At 47.4% G+C, this 25,030-nt stretch overlaps 1 protein-coding gene and 1 long non-coding RNA gene across 13 annotated transcripts in view; one reads left to right on the top strand and one right to left on the bottom strand.

The window, feature by feature from the left end:
• FHAD1 (forkhead associated phosphopeptide binding domain 1) overlaps positions 1-25,030 on the bottom strand; it is a 164,040-nt gene that overhangs the window by 90,144 nt on the left and 48,866 nt on the right. For all 12 annotated transcript variants that reach the window (XM_055097955.2, XM_055097980.2, XM_055097974.2 and 9 more), the window contains exons 4-7: positions 20,847-21,114; positions 13,718-13,827; positions 9,088-9,324; positions 1,779-1,902 (exon numbers count right to left, since the gene is read on the bottom strand). In XM_055097955.2, the coding sequence (XP_054953930.1) occupies positions 1,779-1,902; positions 9,088-9,324; positions 13,718-13,827; positions 20,847-21,114 (739 nt within the window). The remainder of the gene's footprint in view (positions 1-1,778; positions 1,903-9,087; positions 9,325-13,717; positions 13,828-20,846; positions 21,115-25,030) is intronic.
• Positions 4,965-23,160, top strand: LOC117979601 (uncharacterized). Its single transcript, XR_004670471.2, has 3 exons — positions 4,965-5,198; positions 18,581-18,713; positions 20,764-23,160. It is a non-coding gene; the product is annotated as an uncharacterized LOC117979601 (long non-coding RNA).

Consider the following 25,030-nt stretch of genomic DNA (forward strand, 5'->3'; position numbering starts at 1 on the left):
TAGAGGAGTGGTGTCTGAGACAGGCTTGCAGCGTGGATGGGGTGTGAGGGACAGACGCTGGGGAGGAGGGCAGGGCCCAGCGAGATCCCCCTGGGATGCCTGGTGCCCAGAGCAGCCCTGCCCATAGGGCTCACAAGTATCCAAGAACATTCCATGTTAGGGAAGAACAGAGGTAGAAGCCTGGAGTGGGGAGGGGGACTGCAGAGTGAGGCAGACGGAAAGCCACGGCCAGGCGGCCTGGGTCCTGCAGAGACAGCGTTTGTGTCTGACTCAACGCTACGCTCTGCTTTCACAGCCACGGGCATGTTTCCTGCTGTGCAGGGGGGACTTTAGGAGCAATATGCCCAACCTGGACTCATTCCCTCTCCACCACCTGCTTTTCTCTCTTCCCCCTTTCTCTGTCCATGGCCCTATCATCTGCAGGTCTCGAGACATGCCATTCTCTGCCTTAAAAACCCTAACGTGTCCCATCACACTCAGAAGAAAACCTGAACCCCTCCCATGTAATGTGGCCCTGCCTCCCCCCTGACCCCACCAGGTCCCATAGCCCCTTGTTCCCTGACTCCAGCCACACTCGCCGGCAGTTGATCCAACACCGTGGCTTGGTCCAGCCTCGGGGCCTTTGCACCTGTGCTCTCTGCCCAGCATACCGTTCCCAGGGGCCTCCCGACAGCCCCTCCCACCTCCTCAGAGATATCCCTGCCCAGGCACTAAGCCAGGGGTGTCCAATCTTTTGGCTTCCCTGAGCCACACTGGAAGAAGAAGAAGGGTCTTGGGCCACGCGTAAAATACACTCACACTAATAATAACTGATGAACTAAAAAAAAAAAATCGCTAAAAAAAAAAAAAATCTCATAATGTTTTAGGAAAGTTGAGGAATTTGTGTCGAGCCTCATTCAAAGCTGTCCTGGGCCATATGTGGCCCGCAGGTCGTGGGCTGGACAAGCTTGCACTAAGCTATTCTCCTTCACTTCACCCCCTGAGTGCTTCCCCACCACGGTGTCCAGCTTTATTTCCTCTGGAGCACTGATCTCTCTCTGGTATGGGCTTGTTCATTTATCTTTTTACTTCTTATTGTCTGTCATCCTCTCCCAAGTGTAAGCCCCATGAGCAGAGGGGCAGAGGGATCTTGACTGCTCAGGGCTCTCTCTCCCCAGTGCCTAGAACAGTGCCTGGCGTCTAGCAGCTACTCCATAAATGTGCTGAATGAATGAATGAATGAATGAATGAATCCAGGCTAAGAAACAGCTGTGCCTGGCAAGGGTGGGCCATGAGTTGGCTGCCCCCTTGCCCACCCAAGTTTTTGAGTATCCAGCTACCTCTCAATTAGCAAAATGCTTTCGCTCCGGCCCAAGAGCACCAGTGTGAGATGGGTAAGAGGCTGGGTGCCTTAAATTGGCAACCCCATTTTAGCCACATTCTAGTTTGCATTCACAGCAAACTGGCTCATGGGACTGCCTGAGCTGCAGCTTGTCCTGTGTGTTCCCTGGTGAGGTCCATGCTCAGCAGGCCTTTTAGCTAAGAGATAACATTTGCTCAAATATTTATCAAGGGCTCACTCCAAACCAGGCCCTATGCTAGGAACTGGATGGCACATAAACCTCTGAGGGCGAACTCAGATTCATGGACAGGAACTGCCTAAAGGGCAGCTGGGAAGAACTCTGAGGCTGCAGCCAAGTTCAGTAACAAAAAGTATGTGGTTGATTGGTGATGTCTGCTGTGGCCAAGAACAACGGGTGCGGGAGTGGCAGCTCCCAGGCCCGACTCCAAGGGCTCACCTGATGTGATAGCGTTGTCTCTCTTTAAGTTCTCGCCCTCATTCTTCAGGGATGTGATTTCTGAGTTCCGCTCTGACAGGGTCTGGCACAGCACCTGGCTGTAGCCTTTCTGTAGGGCACTGATCTGTGGGAGGAGGTGGCACAGTCAGAGGGGGGCTGGCCCACATCTGGGAGACACACAGGTACTTCTCACAAGCTTGACAGAAAGATTCAGACTGAGTTTTGGCTGGGGTGTTGGGGAAACCAAGCTTTTTAGTTTTAACCAGTGGAAGGGACAGGGGAGGGCCTGTTCCTTCAAGGACCACCACTTCCTATGTCATCAAAACATGAACCTTATCTTTGTGCCCATAAAGGGGCCCAGGCCTGGCTGCCACTGGGGATACCTGGTTTCTTAATGTGCCTTCTGATGACCTTTGGACTCTCAGCCATAAACAGACCACCTGTTGGTTCCAGGTCGCCCAGTACTGACTGGATACAGAGCAAAGTTCAAGAGAGGGAAGCATGTTATAAAATTAATTCCCTCAAATGATAACAATAGGTTATATCTCACAGAACACTCTAGAGCTTACAAAGCCCACTCACAGACACTACTCCTTCAACAGAGCCTCATGGCCTCTCCACAGAAGGCTCCTGGGAATGCTCCCGTATTCGTCTGTTTTCATGCTGCTGATAAAGACATACCCGAGACTGGGAAGAAAAAGAGGTTTAGGCCGGGCGCAGTGGCTCACGCCTGTAATCCCAGCACTTTGGGAGGCTGAGGCGGGCGGATCATGAGGTCAGGAGATCAAGACCATCTTGGCTAACACGGTGAAACCCTGTCTCTACTAAAAATACAAAAAATTAGCTGGGCGTGGTGGCGGGCACCTGTAGTCCCAGCTACTCGGGAGGCTGAGGCAGGAGAATGGTGTGAACCCGGGAGGCAGAGCTTGCAGTGAGCCGAGATCGTGCCACTGCACTACAGCCTGGGTGACAGAGTGAGACTCCGTCTCCAAAAAAAAAAAAGAGAAAGAGGTTTAATTGGAATTACAGTTCCACTGGCTGGGGAGGCCTCAGAATCATGGCAGCGGCAAGAGAAAATGACAAAAAAGCAAAAGTGGAAACCCCTGATAAACCCATCAGATCTTGTGAGACCTATTCCCTATAACTAGAATAGCATGAGAAAGACCAGCCCCCATGATTCAATTACCTCTCCCTGTGTCCCTCTCACAATGTGTGGGAACTCTGGGAGATACAATTCAAGTTGAGATTTGGTGGAGACATAGCCAAACCATATCATTCTGCCCCGGCCCCTCCAAATCTCATGTCCTCACATTTCAAAACCAACCATGCCTTCCCAATAGTCCCCCAAAGTCTTAACTCATTTCAGCATTAACCCAAAAGTCAAAGTCTCATCTGAGACAAGGCAAGTCCTTCCCGCCTATGAGCCTGTAAAATCAAAAGCAAGCTAGTTACTTCCTAGGTACAATGGGGGTACAGGTCTTGGGTAAATACAGCCATTCCAAATGGGAGAAATTGGCCAAAACAAAGGGGTTACAGGGCCCATGAAAGTCTGAAATCCAGCAGGGCAGTCAAACTTTAAAGCTCCAAAATGATCTTTTGACTCCAGGTCTCACATCCAGATTCCGCTGATGCAAGAGGTAGGTTCCCATGGTCTTGGGCAGCTCCATCCCTGTGGCTTTGCAGGGTACAACCTCTCTCCCAGCTGCTTTCATGGGCTGGCGTTGAGTGTCTGCGGCTTTTCCAGGAGTACGATTCAAGCCATTGGTGGATCTACCATTCTGGGGTCTGGAGGACGGGGGCCCTCTTCTCACAGCTCCACTAGGCAATGCCCCAGTAGGGACTCTGTGTGGGGGCTCTGACCCCACATTTCCCTTCCACACTGCCCTAGCAAAGGTTCTCCATGAGGGCCCCGACCCCACAGCAAACTTCTGCATGGGCATCCAGGCATTTCCACACATCTTCTGAAATCTAAGCAGAGGTTCCCAAACCTCAATTCTTGACTTCTGTGCACCTGCAGGCTCAACACCATGTGGAAGCTGCAAAAGCTTGGGGCTTCCACCCTCTGAAGCCACAGCCCGAGCTCTATGTTGGCCCCTTTTAGCCATGGTTGGAGTGGGTGGGATATAGGGCACCAAGTCCCCAGGCTGCACACAGCATGGGGACCCTGGGCCTGGCCCACAAAACCACTTTTTCCTCCTGGGCCTCTGGGCCTGTAATGGGAGGGGCTGCTGTGAAGGTCTCTGACATGTCCTGGAGACATTTTCCCCATGGCCTTGGGGATTAACATTAGTCTCCTTGGTACTTATGCAAATTTCTGCAGCTGGCTTGAATTTCTCCCCCAGAAAATGGGTTTTTCTTTTCTACTCCATCATCAGGCTGCAAATTTTCTGAATTTATGCTGTTTCCCTTTTAAAATGGAATGCTTTTAACAGCACCCAAGTCACCTTTTGAATGCTTTGCTGCTTAGAAATTTCTTCTGCTGGATACACTAAATTATCTCTCTCAAGTTCAAAGTTCCACAAATCTTTAGAGCAGGTACAAAATGCCACCATTCTCTTTGCTAAAACATAGCAAGAGTCACCTTTGCTCCAGTTCCCAACAAGTTCCTCATCTCCATCGGAGACCACCTCAGCCTGGGCCTTATTATCCATATCGCTATCAGGCTTTTTGTCAAAGCCATTCAGCAAGTCTCTAGAAAGTTCCAAACTTTCCCACATTTTCCTATCTTCTTCTGAGCCCTCCAAACTGTTCCAACCTCTGCCTGTTACTCAGTTCCAAAGTTGCTTCCACATTTTCAGGTATCTTTTCAGCAATGCCCCACTCTATTGGTACTAATTTACTGTATTAGTCTGTTTTCACACTGCTGATAAAGCCATACCCGATACTGGGAAGAAAAAGAGATTTAATTGGACTTACAGTTCCACATGGCCAGGGAGGCCTCAGAATCATGGCGGGAGGCGAAAAGCACTTCTTACATGGCGGCGGCAAGAGAAAATGCGGAAGAAGCAAAAGTGGAAACCCCTGATAAAACCATCAGATCTCATGAGACTTATTCACTATAACGAGAACAGCACAGGAAATACTGGCCCCCATGATTCAATTACCTCCTGCTGGGTCCCTCCCACAACATGTGGGATTTCTGGGATACAATTCAAGTTGAGATTTGGTGGGGATGCAGTCAAACCACATCAGCTCCCATTTTGCAAGTGAGGAAATCAAGACTCAGAGGGGTGAGGTTGCTTGCTTGGGATTGCACGGATCAGTCGGTGGTAGAGTTATGATCCAAATCCAGGCTTTAGTTGCCTGCTTCCAGTTCTTTCCACGTGGCTCTAGGAACCAGCATTAACAGCCTGAGGCCGTGGAGCATGGTAGGGACTCAGGAGCCAGACAGCCGTCTGCAAAATCTGTCTCTGCGTGAAGGTAGGGAGGACACCAATTCTGTCCCATTTTTTTATTCTGTAAGTGTGGTGACAGTCGTAATTTCAGGGTTGTTGAAAGCATTTTCATAAGTTAGTACATGTAAGAGTACATAGACCATGCCTGGCTCCCCACATAGACACTAGCTCTGATTATTCTATGGTGCGTTTTAGCTTCTGCTTCTCTTGCCTGTCTCCAGGAAGGTAGATTGATAGTATTTTTGTGTGCATTTGTAAGCCTTGCCTAGGCTCACTTAAACACCAGTGTGATTGTTATTAAAAGGAGTGCAAGAATCCCTGTTAATCATCTCATCGTGTTGCAGGCATATCATAAGATATGACAGGGTGGGAGTCGGTGGGGACCCCGACAATGCAGATACGGTGTGCCCTGCACCTGACCACCAGGTGGCGCTCACAGTCTGTTTTTAGTGTCTGTCCCTGAAAACCTTGTGGCTATGACTCGGTGGTAGAATTAACAGAAGGATCAAGGTTTCACAATTTCTACGGCCCATTTCGTGCACCAGTCACATTTTCCCTGGGGCATCTGAGACACTGGAGAAGGGGTGCTCACTAGAAGATGGAGGGACATGGGCTGCAATGTCCCAACCCTCTCCAAGGCCATACTTGTGCAGGTCTCCACTTTGGAAACTTGGAGTGAAAAAAATTATTTCACCTCTTCCTGTTTCCTGTGGGGACATGCAACTCTCCCATAAAAAGGCACTTGGAATTTTTTTTTAAAAAAGTTACAGCTCTTCTCAGCTTAATGCTTTTGTTTGTATACCAGAGGCACAACACAGAGAGAAACTTCCAGAAGGGATGGGAAAATACATCCCCCAGACTCCAGTGCTGTCTGACAGATAGGAAATGTTTCAATCTAAGTACCAGAGCTTTAGGATATCAGACTGTGGGAAAACTCCAAGTAGTCTTCAAACATCTTCATCAATTTCATGACCAAAATAAATATCCATATTGTCTATAATTGGCATAAATCCCCAGGTGTTAGTGCCTATTATACTGTGTAATAAAATGGGCACTGGGTCATAAGAAAGTTAATAGTGCTAGGAAGACTGATTGCTTTAAGATACTAATTCAGCTTCTAATTAGCACAGGCAGTGCAGGCCGCATGGCGGTACGCATTGTCTTGGGGTATTGTATCAGATCGAAGGGCTTTGAGAGCAAATCGTTATGCACACACTTTCAGGAGACCCGGGAGAATAAAGTAATCAGAACAATAAATCAGCCTGCCATGTGGCTTGTACGTCTGCTTGAATGTTCTGTTGGCAATAGAATATTTAAGAGACTAAAATGTGAGCAGATGAAACTTGATTTGGATTCAGACCAACTGCATCCTTTAGCTCAAAGATGCTTTGTTATAAAGTATCATCTTTCAATTATGAGCCAAGATCAAAGTGGGGGGAGGAGTATTAATAAGTCAGAGTAATTCTTTCTTTCTTTCTTTCTATTTTTTTGAGACGAAGTCTCTCACTCTGTTGCCCAGGCTAAAGTGTGGTGGCATGATCTCTGCTCATTACAACCTCTACCTCCCAAGTTCAAGTGATTCTCCTGCCTCAGCCTCCCAAGTAGCTGGGATTACAGGCACGCACCATCACACCTGGCTAACTTTTGTATTTTTAGTAGAGACGGGTTTCGCCATGTTGGCCAGGCTGGTCTCGAACTCCTGACCTCAGGTGATCCGCCTGCCTTGGCCTCCCAAAGTGCTGGGATTACAGGTGTGAGCCACCACGCCCGGCTACAGAGTAATTATTTATAGATAATTTCTCGGTGAAAGACAAATTTCCAGATAATGTGAGCACTTTAAACAATACCCAAAATGTGGACACAGACTCAAAGAGATGTGACAGTTACTCATCCTTAACCTTGTACCTGGACAAGACACTTCACTTAGTGCAGGAAAGCTCTGAAATGGGAGAGTTACTGAAAAAGATGGAGATCTGGTTGCAAAACTGGGTTCAGATGAGAAGAGAAAGAGGCTCCTCAAGGAGTTAGAGACATGTCCAGGCAGCTGTCTGCAGCAGTATTTCCTATAGGACCAGCTCCTTTCATTGCTCTTTCAAAAACAGGTCTGAAGGAGGGTCACTGCCTCAATATTAGGGCATATATTTGTCTGTTTTCTTGTCTACTCTGTCCCCCTCATTGGAACACAACTGTAAGAAGACAAGGATCAGGTCAACCTTGTTCTCTGCCGAATTCCCAGAGCGCAAAAGAGGGCCTGGCACTGGGTAGTCACTCAACAAACGTTTGAATGAACGAATGAGTGGATGAATGAATGAATGAACAGACATTGTCCTATTCTGGAAGGTAACTAGGCCCAGCCCTTGCCCTTGTGGAGTTTATAGTCCCGGAAAGACTCTTTGAGGTTCACCATTTCTAACCTAGGCTTTTTCCAGGGCTGAAACTGTGCACCCTGAATTGGGTACAGAAGGCAGAGGCCAAAAGCAGTGAATCGGTGAACAGAGGCCCCAGGCATGTCCACAGTTTAACCAGCGTGATGCACTGAGGGTGAAATTCACCAGTGGCCCATTACTCTGTTAACAACTTTGTTGACTGATACACAATATCACTGACCAATTTTTTTTTTTTGAGACGGAGTCTCGCTCTGTCGCCCAGGCTGGAGTGCAGTGGTGCTATCTTGGCTCACTGCAAGCTCTGCCTCCCAGGTTCATGCCATTCTACTGCCTCCCGAGTAGCTGGGACTACAGGCGCCCGCCACCACACCTGGCTAATTTTTTGTATTTTTAGTAGAGACGGGGTTTCACTGTGTTAGCCAGGATGGTCTTGATCTCCTGACCTTGTGATCTGCCCGCCTCAGCCTCTCGAAGTGCTGGGATTACAGGCGTGCGCCACCGCGCCCAGCCATCACTGACCAATCTTAAAGTAAAAAAAAAAAAAAAAAAAAAAAAAAGAATTTGAATCAAGTTTCAAGAGAAACGTACATGACTGGTAAATTCAGAAATTCCAGGTGAAGAATTTTTGTTTGATGAAATTCCCTATAAGTGAACCAGTAACTAACTGCCTTCAGGGTTTGGTAAAGGCCTCTGTGTTTGGAACACTGGGCAGTTCCTTCTCCCCGCTTAGCTAACTTCCCATAGCTCTCTCTGGCTGGGGCTGGATTTGGGTGAGACGCGGTTACTGAAGTGACAGCATTGTGGGGAAATAGGAAATCGAGGTGAGAACATGGGGTCTGCGAGAAGGCGGACCTGAGTTCAAATTGCACCGCCACCTCTCACGTGCTGTGCAAGCTGTAAGCAGTTCCTGGGTGTCTCTGGGCCTGTCTTAGATTTTTTTCTTTCTTTCTTTTTGAGACAGGGTCTCACTCTGTCACCCAGGCTGGAGTGCAGTGGCGCCATCTCAGTTCTCTGCAACCTCTGCCTCCCAGGTTCAGCCTCGGCCTCCCGAGTAGTTGGGATTACAGGCATGCACCATCACGCCTGGCTAATTTTTGTATTTTTAATAGAGACAGGGTTTCACCATATTGGCCGGGCTGGTCTCAAACTCCTGACCTCAAGTGATCCGCCTGCCTCAGCCTCCCAAAGTGCCAGATTACAGGTGTGAGCCACCGCGCCCGGCCTGGGCCTGCCTTAGACCCTTCATCTGTAGAATGGATGTGTCAAAGGATTGTGAGGTTTAAATAAGTTAATCTAAAGTGCTTTGCACTAGTTCTTGCACATGGCCAGTGCTGAACAAAGGCTGATCTTGTTCTTACCATGCTAGGAAACTGCCGAATCTCCCAGTCTTGTGGATTTGTGTTCTTAACCACCATGCTCCGCTGACCACGCGTTCCCTAACTCTGGGTGGCTCACCTTGGTTGGTGGTCCTGGGGCCTCCCGGGCCTTGGCCTGAGAGCTGTGCTGTACCTCTCAGGCTCTGCCTACCTGGCTTTTCAAGCTCTGGATCTCTTTCTGTTTGGCATCGATGTCTTCATCCAGAACCTGACACTTCTGCGAGATCTCCTTCTCATTCTGCCTGGAGGTGGTGGTCTCTGACACCTTCTGACTCAGCTCAGCCACTTCATTCTGCAGGTTTGCTATTATGACGTCTTTGTATTTGGATTCAATTTCATAATCTGAGAGACGGCTGACCTCTTTTCCCAGCAGCAGAATTATTTCATCCTGGGTAGAGATCAGATGGGAAGCTTACTAGGTGTGGGCCTAGGTGTGAGGCTGAGCCCATTAAAAAAAAGGTAGGGGCTGGGTGCGGTGGCTCACGCCTGTAATCCTAGCACTATGGGAGGCCAAGATGGGTGGATCACCCGAGGTCAGGAGTTCGAGACCAGCCTGGCCAACATGGTGAAACCCTGTCTCTACTAAAAATACAAAAATTAGCTGGGTGTGGTGGCAAGCGCCTGTAATCCCAGCTACTTGGGAGGCTGAGACAGGAGAATCGCTTGAACCCGGGAGGCAGAGGTTGCAGTGAGCCCAGACCATGCCATTGCACTCTAGCCTGGGCAACAAGAGCAAAACTGTCTCAAAAAAAGGTAGGAAAATTATAGTGTAATTATTTTGGGAAAGTAAGGGCAGGCAGGCAGGGAAAAGGCAGACTTTGAGGCTCTCTGTCACTTGGCAACTCATAGAGACAAGAGTTTGGTTAAAATGACTACTTGCATACAGACTTCTATAAGGCATGTGTATACCTTAGAGCAACAGAAACTTTCCTTTCCCCTAAAATTATACTTTAATATTAAGAACCACCATCCCACTTGGGAATTTTTGTTGCCAAAAAGTTTATTTATAATATTTTTAGGAATCAACTTACCAGGCCTCAGTCTAACATCTGGGGACCAAGGAAAGGTAATTAAGGAAATGACTCTATTCAACCACATTCTGACTATAATGGGGCTATTTAACTTTACAAATTTAATACATTCTGAAATAGCTTTTCCCCTTTCCTCTCTTCTGTTATTCCCTGGCTCTTTTGGTTATTCACATAAAAATTTATTCCAGGTAACTGAGTCACGAAAAATAAATGAGAGGGGAATGGTGATTTATGTATGTAGGCTCTTGTAAATTTCAGGCTGGAAAAAACTTTGGGCTTGGCAGGCTGTACCCACAGGTATCATTAACCCAGTCCCCCATCTCTCCAAAAGAAAAAGCACCGTAGCCGAAGAATTTGTTAGGTTTCCCAAAAAAGGGGAAAAAAATCCCCCAAACTTCTCACCAGAACGCATCAATAAAATATCAGGAAGATTGAGAACAAAAATTCCCCGATGTGATTCATAGGCAGCTACAGAGTTCCTGATCAGTTACTTTGAGAGGAAATTGCTCTCCATGCAATTTTCCACTGGTGGGAAGGAAGCGGGTGGGCAGTTTCTAGGCCAGCTCATTGCCTGGAGAGCTCGACCTTCTAGCTTGCTAACCTGGGGAACCACAGGGTTTTGGTCATGATGGAGCCCAACTGCTGCCCAGGGTCTGTCATTGGGTCCCTGTGAGTGCTTGTGGCAGCATTTCAAAGGACAGCCTCAAACAGAGTCCATGCTCTGGGGCAGCCCCTTGCCTTATCCAATATGAGTTACCCGAGGGCTCCATTTCCAGCCAGGTGTTTGTTCAATATCCACACAACAAACATGTATTGAGCATCTACTGTGTGCCACGCTTGTGCTGGGCACTGAAGTACAGAGAAGCCTGCAGCTTATGGTGCACAGCTATGGTTCCTGCCTTTCTGGTGAGGACCCTGTGACTTCCTTGAGGGAGCACCCCTGACCCTTCCACATGGTCTTGGTAGGAGGGTCAGTTATGTGCCCTGATCCTTCCTGTCCCACCTGCCTTCCTGTCCCACCTGCAATTGACCCAGCCTGGTCAATTGGCATTTTCTCAGAGATTTCATGTATTACTTAAAAGAGGAAGAAGCTCTTGCTTTCTTTTGGATCATAAACTTTAAACTTACAGACTTCAGTTTGTCTACAGTCATGTTTTCCAACATAAGAAGCCAGCCTGCTGCAAAAGCAAAACTATGAGGGAAACAGTGGAGAAACTGATAGCGGGGGAGGGGAAGCTGATCATTCAAGCTCCTGGATCCAGTCATGCCTGAAGCTGGTTGGCTTTTACATTTTCCAATAAGATAAGACAATAAATACTTTCTTTCTTTTTTTTTTCCTTTTTTTTTTGAGACAGGGTCTTGCTCTGTCACCCAGGCTGGAGCACAGTGGTGCAATCACAGCTCACTGCAGCCTTGATCCCCTGGGCTCAAGTGATTCTCCCACCTCAGCCTCCCTAGTAGCTGGGACTATAGGCAAGTTCCACTATGCGTGGCTCGTTTTTTTGTTGTTGTTGTTTGTTTTTTGTGTTTTGTTTTGCAGAAATCGAGTCTTACTATGTTGCCCAGGCTGGGCTTGAACTCCTGGGCTCAAGTGATCCTCCTGCTTAGCCTCCCAAAGTGCTGGGATTACAGGCGCGAGCCACTGAGCCCAGCCTATTTTTTCTTAAATCAATTTGTTTATTGTCACTTGCACTTGAAGGAGTCCTGACAAGTCAGGGCATAAATATTTCATAAATAGTAAAAATTTAGAAATGTGGTTGGATCCTATTTCCAGCTTAACAACTGTGGTGGATTAAAAATGGCTACAAATAACTTTGCAGCTTCTGCCATCAAGCAGTGGAGTCTATTTTCCCCAGCCCCTAAATCTAGGCTGGCCCTGTGATCTGCTTTGACCAAGAAAAAGTGATAGACATGATATTGGGTGGTCTCCAAGCAAGTTCTTAAGAGGCTGTACAGCTTCTGTCCTGGCCCTCTGGAAACCCAGAGGCCACTGCACTGCTATGAAGAAGCCCAGGATGAAAAACTATGTGCAGAGAGGGCTCAAATTCCAAGTGTCCTTTAGTGGTGATTTTTAGTGGTGAGATTTTGGTACACCTATCACCTAGGCAGTATACACTGCCATCATATTTGTAGACTTTTATCCCTTGCCCTGCTCCCACTCTTCTCCCTAAATCCCCAAAGTCTACTGCATCACTCTTATGCCTTTGCGTCCTCATAGCTTAGCTCCCACATATCAGTGAGAACATACGATGTTTGGTTTTCCATTCCTGAGTTACTTCACTTAGGATAATAGTTTCCAGTCTCATCCAGGTCATTGCAAATGCTGTTAATTCATTCCTTTTTATGGCTGCATAGTATTCCATTGAATATATATACCACAGTTTCTTTATCCACTCGTTGATTGATGGGCATTTGGATTGGTTCCGTGATTTTGCAATTGTGAATTGTGCTGCTATTAACAGGCATGTGCAAGTATCTTTTTTGAATAATGACTGTTTTTGCTCTGGGTAGATACCCAGTGGTGGGATTGCTGGATCAAATGGTGGCTCTGTTTTTAGTTCTTTAAGGCATCTCCATGCTGTTTTCCATATTGGCGGTACTAGTTTACTCATGTAACCAAATACCACCTATACCGCAATAACTTATGGAAAAATTAAAAAAAAGAAAACTAATAAAAACTCTATAAAAACTTAAAAAAATAAATCTGTGGGAAGAAACTAAAAAAAAATAACAAACAAGCAAAAAAAACTAATTCCAGGTGTCCCAACCGAGATCCCAGACATGGGAATGAGGCCTTCTGAGACCATCAGCCCCTGCCACGCCACCGGCTGACTGCAGTTGCATGAGTGAGGCAGGAGACACCAGCAGGAGAACCTTCCAAGGCAACCCGTAGAATTGTGGGAAATAAATTGCTGTTTTAAGCCACTAAGTTTTGGGCTGGCTTGTTTACAGCAGTGGGTAACTGACAGAGCATCCAAACCTGACTTCCCACTTTATTCACCATTGCTGCAGATTCCTGGACATGTCACTCCCGTGTGTGACAAGAGCTCCAGGTGGTTCTGCTCCTTACAGACTCTGAGAATTGCTGCAAGGTCAGGCCCTGATCTTTAGGGGAAGCAAGGCATTATGGATCATTGCTTTTAGTATTAGGTTGGTGCAAAAGTAGTCGATTATAATATAATTTTCAGGTTGTGGCTAAGTGAGGCAAAATCAACCTGGATCCATCCTTCCCAAGTTTGCTTCAATTTATCTGTTCTGACCTCTCTTCCTGTCTCACTCCCTAAACCTCTCTGGTTCTTTAACAAGTCTTTCTCATTTGCTTAGTCATCTCTGACCTCAGCTCTCACTTCCTCCTACTAGGGAAGTTAACCAGACCTGGGTGTGAATCTCAATTCTGCCCCTTGTACTGTGCAACCTTGGGCAAGTTACTTAACCTCTCTGAGCTCCGGTTTCCTCATTGTTAAGTGATGGTGATTAAAAAAACCTATTTTGAAGACAGCAAAGATTAAATGAGTGAATGAATGTTAAGTGCACAGGACACAGTCCGGCTCACAGTAGATGCTTAATAAACAGTGGTTGCGGAGGTCGTAATTTAGAACAAAACATTTGGTTGAATGTCTTGGGGAATAAGAGGTGGTTTCTTGGAAGCAGGATAAGGGCACTCCTGGGCCACAGAGAACAGGCATCGGCAAGTCCCTCTGCAGTGCGCTTGCTGCTGCAGCTCCACCCTTCCCCAGACCCCTCCCTCACCTTGTCCTGCTGGGCCAAGTCCTCCTCCACATAAATCTCCACGGGGGGAACTGCCCCAGGAATCCCCTCGGCCACTGATTTTTCCGACAGTTTCATGGCATTGGTCCACACTAAGGCGTGAGATCAGCAGAGAGCACAAAAGACATCATGAGTTTCCCTGAGGCCTGAAGAAGATGTTCACGTTAGCCTTCCTGTTTGTTTCCCCCCAGAGATTGACATTTTATGTAATTTAAAAATTAAACGCCGGGCGCTGTGGCTCACGCCTGTAATCCCAGCACTTTGGGAGGCCAAGGCAGGCGGATCACGCGGTCAGAAGATTGAGACCATCCTAGCTAACATGGTGAAACCCCATCTCTACTAAAAATACAAAAAATTAGCCAGGTGTGGTAGCGGGCGCCTGTAGTCCCAGCTACTTGGGAAGCTGAGGCAGGAGAATGGTGTGAACCTGGGAGGCAGAGCTTGCAGTGAGCCAAGATTGCGCCACTGCACTCCAGCCTGAGCGACAGAGCGAGACTCTGTCTCAAAAAAAAAAAAAAATTACAAAGTGGTGTGTGTGTTCACTGAAAAGCAGTGAAAGCATCACGGAAGTACTAGAAAGAGAAAGGGCCACCTCCTTCCTTCTTCCTTTGCTAACTGTGCTGTTACCCAACGTGATGTGTCTCTTTCCAGACCTTTTTCCTATGCCACAGAAGAGCTGGTGATCTTGGGCAGATCGTTTAATCGCTCGGGCAGGTCATTTAATCTCTTTCAGCCTTAGTTTCCACACATATCATTTAGGGGCATGAATAGTCTCTATCATAAAGGGCTACTGTGAGGAGTAAATGAAATGTTAGGTAGAGCAGGGACTGGCAAACTACAGCCCTGGGGCTGAATCCAGCCTATGACTGAAAGTACAGTTTTACTGGAATGTGGCCACAGTTACTCACGTATGTATCATCTATGGCTGCTTCTGTGCCACAAACACAGAGTTGAGTAGTTGCAACACAGACTGTATGGCCCTCGAAGCCTTATTTATATCTGGTTCTGTGATATTGGGATTTATAACAAGAAACAGATACAGCTGGCCCCCCATATGTGTGGGTTCCACATTTGTGGAGTCAACCAACTGTGGATTGAAAATATATATGTATGTGTATGTGTGTATATATATATATATATTTAGAGAGAGAGAGAGAGAGAGACACAGACAGACAGGGTCTCGCTCTGTCACCCAGGCTAGAGTGCAGTAGCATGATCATGGATCACTGCAGCCTTGACCTCCTGGGCTCAATTGATCTTCCCACTTCAGGCTCCCAAGTAGTTGTGACTACAGGTGCATGCTACCGTGCTTGGCTAATTTTTAATTTTTTGTAGAGACAGGATCTTGCTATGTTATCCAAGTTGGTCTCAAACCTCTAAGCTTAAGTGATCCTCCTGTCTCAGCCTCCCAAAGTGCTGGGATTACAGATGGGAGCCACTATGCCTGGCCAAAAATACTTCTTAAAAACCCAATAAAAAATAACAATACAACAATAAAAATACAGCATAACAACTAGTGACATGGCATTCATATCATATTTTGTAAGTGAGGGAACTGAGGCACAGGGATGTCAAGTACTTGCCGAAGGTCCCACAGCTGGTGAGTGATAGAGTCAAGATTTGAACTCAAGTTTGCCTGATCCAGAGCCTGTACTCATAGCCATTATGCAGTAAATGTATTGACCTTCATGATACAGTGTTATATTTTAAAAAGCAGGATACCAGTGTTAGGGTCAAACAACGTCATCATTATTCCATTACTTACAGTATATATAAATCAGGATGGTATCTTTAAAAATCACCCCACACATTTCCATTCTCCATTCTAATTCTTCCTCCCTCACCTGTATGAGCTTTGCCATTAAGATTCAGCCTTAGAGCTGCGGACTTACTGCCTGTTCGAGGAGAAGGGCGAGCACCACCAAGACGGGGGCCTTGACCAGGGCGATTCTGCCCCTCAGGTGACATTTGGTAACATCTGGGGACAATTTTGAGTATCACAGCTTGAGTGGGGGAGAACTGCTGAGAGCATCGAGTGGGTAGAAGCCAGGGATGTTGCTAAACACTCAACAATGCACAGGCTGGGCCAGGCCTGGTGGCTCACACCTGTAATCCCAGCACTTTGGGAGGCCGAGGCAGGCAGATCACTTAAGGACAGGAGTTCGAGACCAGCCTGGCCAACATGGCGAAACTCCAACTCTACTAAAAATACAAAAATTAGCCAGGTGTGGTGGCAGGCGCCTGAATCCTAGCTACTTGGGAGGCTGAGGCAGGAGAATCGCTTGAACCCTGGAGGTAGAGGTTGCAGTGAGCCAAGATTGCACCACTGCACTCCAGCCTGGGTTACAGAGTGAGCCTCTGTCTCAAAAACAATGCACGGGACAGCCCCACAACAAACAATTATCTGGCCCCAAATGTCAGCAGTGCCAAGATTGAGAAACCCTGACCTAGAATAAATAAGTCCTTGGCTTTGCGTTTCCAAATAGAATTTTTCAAATCGAAAGCAAAGCAATGGTCTAAAGGCAAAATAATTTTGTTTGAAGAGTCCAGCCTTGTTAAGAGAGGAAAGGGCTTCCTCAGATTCCTCAAAAATGGGTGCTTTCAATGAAGAGCCAACCTGGAGGCCTGGAGCCGGCAGTGTTCTCCTAAGCCTGGAGCAGAGAGGCCAGGGTCTGACACAGGGGAACTCCTCACTACAGGAAGATGGAAGCCCCTCTCCGCATCAGGGAAACGTGGTGGAAGTTTGGGAGCGGACATCATGGTGCCTTCCCCACCCAGATGACACCCCGGTGGGAGGCTGCAGTGGTGACGCCCAGGCAGATCTGAGGGCCTCAAAGCCTTAGGACCGTTCATGGCTCACTCACTTCCCAAGTTCAACATGGCACTGGAGAAACAGGTGGAGAAATCTACTCATCAAAGACTGAGTGAAAAAAGAAAGAAACAGCATCTGTGTCTACCAATGGACGAATGGATAAAGAGAAATCTGTGATACATCCATGGAATGTGACTCAATGATAACAAGGAACAACTTGTTTTTGTTTTTTTTGTTTGTTTGTTTTTTGAGGTAGAGTCTTGCTCTGTCACCCAGGCTGGAGTGCAGTGGCACAATCTCAGCTCACTGCAACCTCTGCCTCCTGGGTTCAAGCGATTCTCCTGCCTCAGCCTCCTGAGTAGCTGGGATTACAGGTGCGCGCCACCACACCCAGCTAATTTTTGTATTTTTAGTAGAGATGGGGTTTCACCATGTTAGTCAGGCTGATCTCAGACTCCTGACCTTGTGATTTGCCCTCCTTGGCCTCCCAAAGTGCTGAGATTACAGGCATGAGCCACCGTGCCTGGCCACAAGGAACAACTTGTAAGACATACAGCAAAATGGATGAATCTCAGAAATATGCAGAGTGAAAAAAGCCTCACATGAAAAACATACACTACATGATTCCATGTATTTGAGAATCTAGAACAGGAGTCTCTAATCCATGGTGGAAAAAGAATTTGGAAGAGTGGTTACCTCTGGGGGCAAGGGTTGGGAACTGACTTGGAAGGGACCTGAGGGAGCTTCCTGGGGTGATGGTGATGTTCTTGACAGGGGTTTGGGTTACACAGGTGTATACAATTGTCAAAACGTAGTGAGTGTTCACTCAAGATCTGTGCATTTCATTGAGTGGCAGCCAGTCTCCAAGATGACCCTGGTGATTCTTGTCCCTGTATTCATGCCCCTATATAGTCATCTCCAATGCTGGATGAAGCTTGTATTAATATGCTCAGGTTGCCATAACAAAATACCACAGACTAGGGGGCTCAATAACAGAAATTAATTTTACTTTATTAAATGTTTAATTCTTTCTTTTAAAAATAGAGATGGGGTCTTGCTGTGTTTCCCCAGCTGGTCTTGAACTCCTATCTTCAAGGGATCCTCCTGCCTCAGCCTCCCAAACTGCTGGGATTACAGGGGTGAGCCACTGCACCAATTTATTTTTCCAAGTTTTAGAGGTTGCAAGATCAAGGTGTTGGCCGGGTGGCTTCTTCTGAGGCCTCTCTCCTTGGCTTGCAGACGGCCACCTTCTCACTGTGTCCTCACATGGTCTTTCCTCTGGTATTGCTTGTGTCCTAATCACCTCCTCTCACAAGGACAACAGTCAGATTGGATTAGGGCCCAACCTAACTACCTCATTTTAACTTAATTACCTCTTTAAAGGCGGGTGGATCACCTGAGGTCAGGAGGTTGAGACCAGCCTGGCTAACATGGTGAAAACTCGTCTCTACTAAAAACACAAAAAATTAGCTGGGCGTGGTGGTGGGTGCCTGTAGTCCCAGCTACTCGGGAGGCTGAGGCAGGAGAATGCTGTGAACCTGGGAGGTGGAGCTTGCTGTAAGCCGAGATCGTGCCACTGCACTCCAGCCTGGGCGACAGAGCAAGACTCCGTCTCAAAAAGACAAAACAAAACAAAAAAAACCCCACAAAACTTAGCCAGGCCTAGTGGTGGGTGCCTGTAATCCCAGCTACTCAGGAGGCTGAGGCAGGAGAATCACTTGAACCTGGGAGTCAGAGGTTTTAGTGAGTCGAGATCATGCCACTGCACTCCAGCCTGGGCGACAGAGTGAGACTCAGTTTCAAAAAGAAAGAAAAAAAGAAAAGAAAAGAAGGAAGGAAGGAAGAAAGGCACTCTCTCAATACAGTTAGGTTCTGTGGTACTGGGGATTAGGACTTCAACATATAAATTTTGAGAGAACACAATTCAGTCATAACAGAGCTTATCTATGTAACCAAGGCTACTGGAGAAATGATGGAGTTTGACTCCTGAGGCTGGATCTTAAGAGACATGTGGCTGCTGCTTTTCTCTCTAGGACCACTCTTTTGGAGGAAGCTGGCAGCCATTTCATGAGGAGACTCAAGCAGCCTAGGAGAGGTGGCAGTGGTGAAGAACTGAGGCTTCCTGCTGTCAGCTAGTGAGGAACTGAGGCCTCTTCACACACGGATGTGAGTGAACTACCCAGGAGATGTCTCCTTCAGCCCCAGGCCTTCAGAGGACCGCAGCTCTTGTCAAAAGCTTAATGCAACCTCCTGAGAGTCCCTGAACTACAGCCATCCTGCTAAGCTACTCCCAAATGCCTGACCCCCAGAAACTGTGTAAGATAATGCATAGGGTTTTGGTTTGTTTTAGGGTGCTATATGTTAAGGTAATTGGTTATAAATTGGTAACTAATACACACCATATGTTAATTTTACACAAAAAGACAAAAACTGTTGAACTCCAGTTAATGGTATACGTGCTAAATGTTTAGAGGGAAGTCTACAGCTGTAGGAAACTTATTTTAAAATGTATCTAAAATTAAGATGAATTAATGAATTCACAAAATGATTGATTGATAGATATACAATAAGAGTATAGCAAAATGGGCCAGGCATGGTTGGCTCACACCTGTAATCCCAGCACTTTGGAGGCCAAGGTGGGCGGATCACTTGAGGTCAGGAGTTTGAGACCAGCCTGGCCAACATGGCAAAACCTCGTCTCTACTAAAAATACAAAAATTAGCTGGGCATGGTGGTGTGTGCCTGTAATCCCAGCTACTTGGGAGGCTGAGGCGGGAGAACCACTTGAACCCAGAAGGTGAACTGCAGCTTGGGCAATAGAGTGAGACTCTGTCTCAAGAAAAAAAAAAAAAAAAGAGTATAGTAAAATGTTAATGGTAGATTTAGGTGGGGAGGGGGTCACTGTAAAATTATTTTTACTTTGCTGTATGTTTAAAAAATGTTCATATTAAGGCCGGGCGCGGTGGCTCACGTCTGTAATCCCAGCACTTTGGGAGGCTGAGGTGGGCGGATCACAAGGTCAGGAGATCAAGACCATCCTGGCTAACATGGTGAAACCCCATCTCTACTAAAAATACAAAAACAAAAAATTAGCCGGGTGTAGTGGCAGGAGCCTGTAGTCCCAGCTACTCGGGAGGCTGAGGCAGGAGAATGGCGTGAACCCAGAAGGCGGAGCTTGCAGTGCGTCGAGATGGCACCACTGCCGAAATCCTGCCACTGCACTCCAGCCTGGGCAACAGAGGGAGACTCCGTCCAAAAAAAAAAAAAAAAAAAAGTTCATATTAAAATGTTGGGGGAAAATGGCTGAGTCATTTCTCAGTGTGGGTGGTAGGTATGTGTGGTGCATTTGATGATGACGGTGATGATGATGTAAACCGTGGAGACACATGGCCTTTACTCTTCAGCTTGCATATGTCACAGTAATAACTATTTTAGTGACTGAAGAAGGTGACTACATGAATGGTCTTGAGCAAGACCGGAAAAAGATATGGAAGCCACTGGGAGATGCCTGGGGACTCCGAAGGGCCTGGGGCTGGGACAAAGAGGACAGAAAATGGGACCTTGATGCCATAGGCTAGGGAGGAACTCTGGGAACCATGCCTGGGGACTAAACTGACCAGCTCTTCTGCTGGTGAGGCTGCTGAGGCCAAGAGGACAGTGACAGATGGGAAGTTTCCTCCCCAAGTGCCATGAGGCTTTCAAGGGGGTAGTGGGGAAGGAAGGACACCCTGAAGGTTGTGTGTGTCCCAGAGTGACCAGGTTGTGAGTGGGCTGTCACCAAGCTCACCAGCCTTTAAATGGGACTGAAAAACATTAGATTAGATGGGACTGAATACACTTCCTCAGGAGAAGTCATTTTCCTTGATAAGTGTCAGTCTCCTCTGACCTGTAAAATGGTGGTAAAATATTTTTAAAACTCCTAGGGCTGTTGGGGGCAAAGGGGATTGTAATTACTAATATTTTTGCACAACTGAGTCAAAGTGTGTTGATGTGATCCCATGACACACTCATATGTACACACACACAGAGGCCACACCCACTGCAGGTGCCCTGGTGTGTGTGTACGGACACAGCACAGAGGCTGGAGGGATACGCAGCAGAGAGTCAATAGGGAGACCCTGGGGATGATTACAGCTGATTTTTTAACTGTTTTCTTACTTTCTGCTTATCCTGAATTTATTTTCATTTTTTACAATTGAATATGTTCTACTTTTAGAATCAGAAAGTAAACCAAAACCAAGACCCATCCACATGGCCGTGAACCACCCCCACGCCACCGATGGCAGCCCTGACACATACCTTGCTTGATGACAGGTGGCTTGCGGGCGTCGTCCACCACGAACGAGAACATCTCCTTGTTGGCGCTCACAGGCCGCCTGTGGGAGGCCGGCAGGACCACGGTGGGTCTGGGAAAGGCCTGGGACCAGCTCCTTTGCATCGGTGCTGGCTGGACACCTTGGTGGAAGGGGATATGTGACGGTGGGGGGGCCTGGTTTGGCTGCTGTGTGGCATGAGGTGGCTGTGGCCCTGGCCATGGTGCTGGGCCCCTCATCCATGGGAAAGAGACCTGCAGGGGCAGACAAGGGTCAGGGGAGGTTATGACTGGCTGGGATGGTCTCCATTTCTTTGTCCCAGCCACAGCATTGCTGCCCAAGGTCTTGGTTTATGAGTCACTTCCGGTCGGGCAGGGTGGCACACAGCTATAATCCCAACACTTTGGGAGGCCAAAGTGGGAGGCTAGCTAGCTTGAGTTCAGGAGTTCAAGACCAGCCTGGACAACATGGCAAAACCCCACCTCACCAAAAATTCAAAAATTAGCTGGGCCTTGTGGCCTACGCCTGTAGTCCCAGCTACTTGAGAGGCTGAGGTGGGAGGATCACCTGAGCCTAGGAAGTAGAGGCTGCAGTGAGCTGTGATAGCACCACTGCACTCCATCCTGGGCGATGGAACGAGACTCTGTCTCAAAAATAAACAAACAAAAAAACAATGAGTCACTTCCCCCAGGAAGCCTTCCTGGACTCTCCTCAAGTTTGGGATGGGGGTCCTTGCCTGGACCACACGGCACACGATCACACCACCATTGAGTGAGTGCATGCTTTACCCAGGCATCCTGCTGAAAGAGTCACCTGCATTAACTCATTTAATACACTCAACACTCTGTGATATCAACACTTGGAGGACACAGGCCAGGCAAGAACAAGGGACTCTGAACACCCACAGATGTGGTATTGATCTGCTGAGCCAGGAGAATGTCCCCTCTAAGGGATTAGGGACTTTTCATCTACCTTACCACTGTATCCTCAGCCCCTAGAATAAATGCTTGGCACATACCTAGTAGGTCCTCAAATGTTGGTCAAAATAACAGAAAAAGACAATCACTGAGATTCCAGCCCAGCTCCTTGGGACTCCACAGCCTTTTCTCTTTCTGTCCATACTGTGGGTCCCTCTATCCCTCAAAGTTCAGAGCTCTGGGATTGCAGGGACACTGACTGTCTGATTAGCCTTTGCTTTTCCACACCAGCACACCTGATTCTGGCAGAGGCCCCGGGGAAGATGCTACAGCTACTTTCAGTGGAGAGCATGTCAAAATCCATCTAACCGTGGATGAGCAAACGTGGAGTGGTGCTGACACCTGGCTTTTGCCGTGGATTAATGCTTTAGTGGTGGCTTCTCCCTGGTGCCCAGTGGTTGAAGGTGGTACTGATGAGCACTATCACTTATTGCACCAAGCTTATTGATTCCTCACCATGACCCTTTGTGTGAGGGTTCTCCTTATTCCTGTTAGAAGTGAGGCTTGGAGAGGTTAAGGGATTTACCCAGCACAGGCAGTGGTGGGCAGGGAACTGGGATCAAGATCTGATGGCCTCTCCTTCTTCTCTCTCTCTCTCTTTCCCCTCCTCTGTCTCCCAATTGTCTTGGCAGAAATAATGCTTTCCAGGTAAGAGCTAAATTAAAAGGTTTGCTTCCTAGACAAGAACTCATCCCTATTTTCCCAGGGCTCATGGTTCTCCTTCTGTAGCCCAGAGAGGAGATGAGGTCAGACACACACAATGAGGAAAAGGACAGAATGCTTCCAAAATCAGAGCTCCAGCAGACAGCACTTCCTAGAACTTCAGCTGGGTTTCATTGAAAAGGAGGGCTCTCCACTCACTCAGGATCCTAATCTCCAAGCTGCAGTCTGTCTACAGCTGCTCAGGGATCCTATGCATTCCCCCCAAGGCTCTTTCTTGGAGTCAGTGAGGAGTGTTCTGGGAAATCTGGCACCAAACGCCGATCACCTGGTGATACATGGTTTGGCTGTGCCCCACCCAAATCTCATCTTGAACTGTAGTTCCCAAAATCCCCTTAGGATGTACTGGGAGGGACCTGGTGGGAGGTAATGGAATCATGGGGGCAGTTACCTCCATGCTGCTCTCGTGATAATGAGTGACTTCTTGTAAGATCTGATGGTTTTATAATGGGCTTTCCCCACCCCCTTGCTCTGCACTTCTCCTTGCTGCCGCCATGTGAGGAAGGACATGTTTGCTTCCCCTTCTGCCATGATTGTAAGTTTCCTGAGGCCTCCCCAGCCCTGGGGAACTGTGAGTCAATTAAACCTGTTCGTTTTTAAATTACACAGTCTCTGGTATGTCCTTATAGCAGTGTGAGAATGGACTAATACATCTGGGGACACCTGGCCAGGCATTCAAATGACACTGGCCCACTTGAAGTCTGTTTTCAGGAGTGGGTCTGGGCAGAGTTCCAGAACTCTGTTACCTTACGTGTAGTTTCCCATTTCTCTCCACTGTCAACATCTCAGCCTCTCCACCTACCCTCTTTTCTGTTCTTTGGTTTCAGAAGCTGAGCCACTGTGCCCCTGCCCTGGGCTGACTTCTCCGTCCATCATGTCCTTCCCCATCCTCAGGGCTGTCTTGCCTCACTCATTCCCATGACCTTTTCCTATGGGTTTAATAAGTACTCATTGAATGAATGGGCTGAAGATGACAGCGGGCAAACTCCAATGCGTTTTACTCCAGCCTTCTGGAACACAAAGGTAGAGAGTATTGGGTGTGGTGGAGGAATCTACTTTCATGCTAGGACATTCGGTGGGCAGGGCTCTAAGTTAAGGGTGCCTCATGCCAACTAACTGCACAGGTGCTAATGGGAGTGAGCGTGTCTCCTGTCTCAAGGGTAACACTTCTGCAGTGGCCAGGCCAGAACTCACTCAGCATCTTTTGGAGATTGTGGGTAAATCTCCCTCCCTCTCTCGGCCCATTGTTGTGGGTGGGGCTAAGCAACAAATCACATTCAGTGGCCATAGTGATTGGCCAGGGGTGGGGCATGTGATCCAATCAGAGCCAAGGAGACTAGGCTGGACACCAGAATCTCTAGCCACAGAGAACTGGGGACTTGAGAATGTAGCCAGCACCAAGGGGTGCAGCCCAGACGTGGAGAGAGGGAAGGTGGTTTTCTTTTCTCCATTTTTTTTGAAACAGGGTCTCACTCTGTCATCCAGGCTGCAGCGCAGTGGTGCAATCACAGCTCACTACAGCCTAACCTTCCGGGCTCAGGTGATCCTCCTGCCTCAGCCTCCTAAGTAGCTTGGACTATAGACGCAGGCCACAAGGCCCAGCTAAATTTTGTATTTTTTGTAGAAACGGGGTTTTGCCATGTTGTGCAGGCTAGTCACAAACTCCTGGGCTGAAGTGATCCTCCTGCCTCAGCCTCCAACAGTGCTGGGATTACAGGCATGAGCCCCAACACCTGGTCTGGTTTTTGTTTAATTGTAAAAAAATACATAACAAAATTCTCCATCTTAACCATTTTAGGTGTACAGTTCAGTATTTTTAAGTATAGTCTAACTGCTGTGAAACAGATCTCTAGAACTTTTTCATCTTGCAAAAGTGAAAATATATTCTCATTAAATAACTCTCCCTTCTCCTCTCCTCAGAGCCCCTGGTAACCACCATTTCCCTTCTATTTCTATGAATTTAAATACTCTGTCCCTCATATAAGTGGATTCATACAACATTTGTCCTTTTGTGACTGGTTTATTTCACTTAGCACAATGTCCTTAGGATTCACCCATGTTGTAGCATGTGTCATAATGTCCTTCCTTTTCATGGCTGAATAATATTCCATTGCATGGACAGATCACATTTTATTTATCCATTCGTCTGTCCATGGACACTTGGGCTGCGTTCACCTCTTGGCTATTGTGCATAATGAACAAACAGAGAAGCTGGTTTTGAGCCCTGGCTCGCGTTGCACCCTGCACTAACTGCTCAGTACTGTGAGGCTAGTTTGAGCTGGTTTTGTCACTTGTAGCCCCCAAAGTGCTAATGAGAGGGTCTCTAAAGGGGCCAGTGCATGATGTGTAAATGCAGCAAAGACTACAATCAGCTCTTTCAGTTAAAAAAAAAAGTTTTATTTTGTTATTTATTTATTTATTTATGGAGACGGAATTTCGCTCTTGTCACCCAGGCTGGAGTGCAGTGGCGTGA

The sequence above is a fragment of the Pan paniscus genome, chromosome 1, assembly GCF_029289425.2.
Source record: "Pan paniscus chromosome 1, NHGRI_mPanPan1-v2.0_pri, whole genome shotgun sequence".
NCBI classification, from domain to species: Eukaryota; Metazoa; Chordata; class Mammalia; order Primates; family Hominidae; genus Pan; species Pan paniscus.